General features: G+C 41.8%; 1 protein-coding gene across 1 annotated transcript in view; it reads left to right on the top strand.

Moving 5' to 3' along the window:
• The window catches only part of taf2 (TAF2 RNA polymerase II, TATA box binding protein (TBP)-associated factor), a 35,831-nt gene that overhangs the window by 20,163 nt on the left and 11,675 nt on the right, over window positions 1-3,993 (top strand). The window contains exons 19-23 of the mRNA XM_005752878.1: window positions 306-416; window positions 761-954; window positions 1,239-1,378; window positions 1,918-1,987; window positions 2,727-2,836. Of these exons, the coding sequence (XP_005752935.1) occupies window positions 306-416; window positions 761-954; window positions 1,239-1,378; window positions 1,918-1,987; window positions 2,727-2,836 (625 nt within the window). The remainder of the gene's footprint in view (window positions 1-305; window positions 417-760; window positions 955-1,238; window positions 1,379-1,917; window positions 1,988-2,726; window positions 2,837-3,993) is intronic.

Raw genomic sequence — 3,993 nt, forward strand, 5'->3', positions numbered from 1 at the left:
TGTGTGTGTGTGTGTGTGTGTGTGTGTGTGTGTGTGTGTGTGTGTGTACCAGGTGTAGAAGGTCTCTCCAGCAGATTTAGGTGATGGTGAATGAAGGCCTGACTGGTCATGAACAGTTTCCATATCAATACCTTCATCATCCATAGTGTTGAACTACAACAGAGCAGAACTTAATTAGAAATATCATATATTTTGTGAGCCGCTATAAAGAGGAGCCGTTTCTTAACATATCGTTCCAGATTTCAGTAGAACAGCCCATCGAGTATAAAGCTGTCATGACGCCTGTTTTGTGTTTCTCATGCCAGACGATGCCGGTTGCCATGGCGTTACTCCGAGATGGGCAGAACATCTGTCCCAAAGACGTCCTCAACTTTATACTCGATCTGATCAAGTATAACGACAACAGGAAAAACAAGGTAAATCCAGTCATAGTGATGTGTTTACTCTTTGTTTGCATTGTCAGCTGCTGACTGGTCGAGTGAGTGGGCATAAAGAGGAGCTAAGTCTGGTACATCTGTTGTGTCTGCTGTGAGATGACCATTTTGGGATTTTCATGACGAGCCAAATGTAATAACTAACTGCTGACTGATATCGACATATGAACAGATAAAGAGGTCGGTGTTTTTGTCAAAGATTCCTCTAGAAAAAAAGATAAGGAACAAAACTGTAGACAGATGATTAGCAGCTACGTTTGAATTTGATCTAATCACACACGACTCTCACAAACCCCTCCTTTTTCCATCCTTTCACTCCTCTCCAGTTTTCCGATAACTACTACCGAGCAGATCTGATCGAGGCCCTTACCAACTCCCTGACTCCCGCCATGAGCATCAACAATGAAGTGCGCACGGTGGACAATTTAAATGCTGATGTCCGTCTCATCTTGGAGGAGATCACACGATTCCTAAATATGGAGAAGTTGCTGCCAAGCTTCCGAAACACCATCACTGTCAGGTACCACGCCGAGTGTGTCCTTGTGTTTCAGCACTACAACACAAAGTTGTTAGTGAAATATACAAAACGCAGCTTTTTAGCCCTCTGCAAAAAGAACAAGGTCGTGTGGGGATGTCAGAAAGTCCATATTCATCTTTACATGCCTGAATAGTTCTCATGTGTCTGACACAAAGCAGTCCAACGTCAGTGTAACAAAAGAAAAGAGCGTTTTGTGTTACTTGGATACAGAGAAGCTTGCATCCTCTCTGTTAACTTGTCACACTCCTTCTCTCTGTCATCTCTAGCTGTCTGAGAGCGATCCGTCAGCTTCAGAAGAACGGCCACATACCAAGTGACCCGTCGCTCTTTAAGTCCTACGCTCAGTACGGACACTTTGTCGACCTTCGCATCGCTGCACTGGAAGCTCTGGTGGACTACACTAGAGGTAGGAGGAATAATACACATTTGCTGGGGGGCAACCAATCATTTGGCAGCACCAGTATGATACCTGAGGTCCCCTGTCAGCATTTCTACTGAGGCTGTAAGAATGACCGGGGTTTCTTCACATCTTAATCAAACAGAGCAATAAGACGGCTGATTGGTGCAGATCAGCCTGCTTCTCTCTGACGTATTTGTTGGTGGATCGTCTGCTAGTTTAAGGTTTTCTCTCTAATATTGCAGGACTGTTTTTGTGAATTGGTGCTATATGAATAAACTGTTCCTCTTTAACACCATTGTTCACAGTGAAACACAAAATGACTTCAGTGTTCATTTAAGACATGTTTGGAAAATGTTAGTGATCCATAACCTTTGAGGAGTGCAAATATGGACGTTACCTTTATGTTTAATGCACCAAAGGACAAGAACGTAATGTAGAGGCATGGTAAAGGACACACTATTAAGTAATGCAAAGTTGAATGTTGTTGTTGACACAGCCTGAGCACAGATATGATTCCTGTGTGATTTTGAGTGTTTGTGCTGCAGTGGAGCGGAGTTCAGCGGAGCTGCAGTGGCTGCTCAGCATGGCTCAGAATGACCCAGTTCACTATGTCAGGTCAGACATCACTCACCTCATTTCTCTCACACCCTCACCTTAAAATGTTTGAAACAAACTCACACTCTTTGAGTGTTTGTTGTCGCGTTTCTTTATATGATGAGAGATTGAGTCAGTGTTGATAGTGAAGCAGCTGCTGCGCCTGACGTGATAATAAAGTCAGGGTATCTGTGGCTGTGAAAAAAGCCTTTAAAATTCCTTCTACTTAAAGGTCTCATATCATAAAAATGCCTTTTCTGGATTTTGAGATTTTTGTTAACTTTGTGCTATAAATAAAAATCTTAGGTCGTAGTTCCTTTAGCCCCTGGACAACAACAACAACAACAAAGCCAGTCAGAATTTTCTCTGCTTCTTGTGGGAACAGAGTGACTGTAAAGTTTTTGTTTAGAGCTATACGTTGTTATCATTATGTGTTACTATGAGTGTAGCATATGTATGCATATATGTCTGTGTGTATCATGTCTCTTCCATAACTAGTGGGTTAAGGCTGAAACTTTGCCATTAATAATGATGCTTTTAAAACAGACTTAATATATTCCTAAATTCTTTAGATTTCACGATCATCATCCCTCTGTGAATACAATCTTAAGTTCTTCCTCTACATTTGTTTTATGTGTCCCATTCAGCGTAGTGTACTCCTGAGCGTAACTTACAGCAGGCACGTTTCAGGAATTTTAGGAATGAGCACAAGTACCTGATATGTAGAATTATTAAATCTGTTTCTGTTCTTGACCTACAGACATAAGATCCTGGGTATGCTCTGTAAGAATCCACCATTCACCAAGACAACAGACTCGGCTCTGTGTAACGAAGCGCTGGTCGACCAGCTGTGGAAGTTCATGAACTCTGGTAAGAAACACAGGAGACAAACATTGCTAGTGGCCCCCTGCTGTGCAGGCCCCTGCTGTGCAGGCCCCTGCTGTGCAGGCCCCTGCTGTGCAGGCCCCTGCTGTGCAGGCCCCTGCTGTGCCCAAACTTCAGGGTTTTAGTTCATGGCTCTTTATTGAATCCAAATGCAGTCTCTTGTTGTAAGTTTAAATTTTAGCTGTTTGTTCTTGAGTGCAGTGTTTCAGGGCAAATTTCAACTCCTGAATGAACAGATTAGAGTTTAATGATACAAGTATCTAATATGATGAAGTGATAAAATGTAGGGCTGGGCGATATGGCCTAAAATCCATATCGCAGTATAATTTGAAGCATGTGCTGTAACGATATACATCGCGATATATTCTTTTCTTCTGTATAACGTATTTTCCACACTATAAGGACTTAAAATCCTTTAATTTCCTCAAAAATCGAGAGTGTGCCTTATGTATGAATTCTGGTTGTGCTTACTGACCTCGAACCGATTTGGGCAGAAATCTGTTAAAAAAATGTTTTGATGACTCGTCAGAGCGTTACGGCTGCCGTAGTGAGGAGCTTCACGGAGTAATCTGGGTCCAAAACTCCGTCCTATTCAGGTCCCAAAGTCAAACGAACATTGAGAGTTAAAAACGGTCTAAATTATTTCATCTGTAATAAAATCATCAGCGTTGCTGCTTTACCAGGTGTAACAATTAAGTTTAACATCCATGAAAACAGAATTTATTAAATTTAACGGAGTTAGAAGTTAACGGGAAGTTAGCTCGCTAGTTTAAACCTAAACATTTCATACCATGTTCTGAGAGATTTGTGAAACTAATTCAAACGTACAGCTCTGCTACCACTTCCAACATAAATGAAGACAGAAAACTAAACAGCAGTGACGTTTGCAGGGTTACTGAAGTTGGACTACCTGGTATATAATGTTGTGCTACGTGATTGCTAGCGACACAGCTATGTTAGCATAACATTAGCTGGAGGATGAACGCCAACTTTTTTCCACTCGATAAAAGTTAACGTGAGGGATTCTGGTGGTCAGGGACAAATGCAATCGCATAGCAGGATGCTGTACACGGGCCAAACTTCAGTCAGGAGAACAACTGAGATTATTCATCCACAATACGAGGTTAGTTATTAATATACTG

Source organism: Pundamilia nyererei, unplaced genomic scaffold (assembly GCF_000239375.1).
Source record: "Pundamilia nyererei isolate P.nyererei 1_Seehausen unplaced genomic scaffold, PunNye1.0 scaffold00387, whole genome shotgun sequence".
Classification (NCBI taxonomy): domain Eukaryota; kingdom Metazoa; phylum Chordata; class Actinopteri; order Cichliformes; family Cichlidae; genus Pundamilia; species Pundamilia nyererei.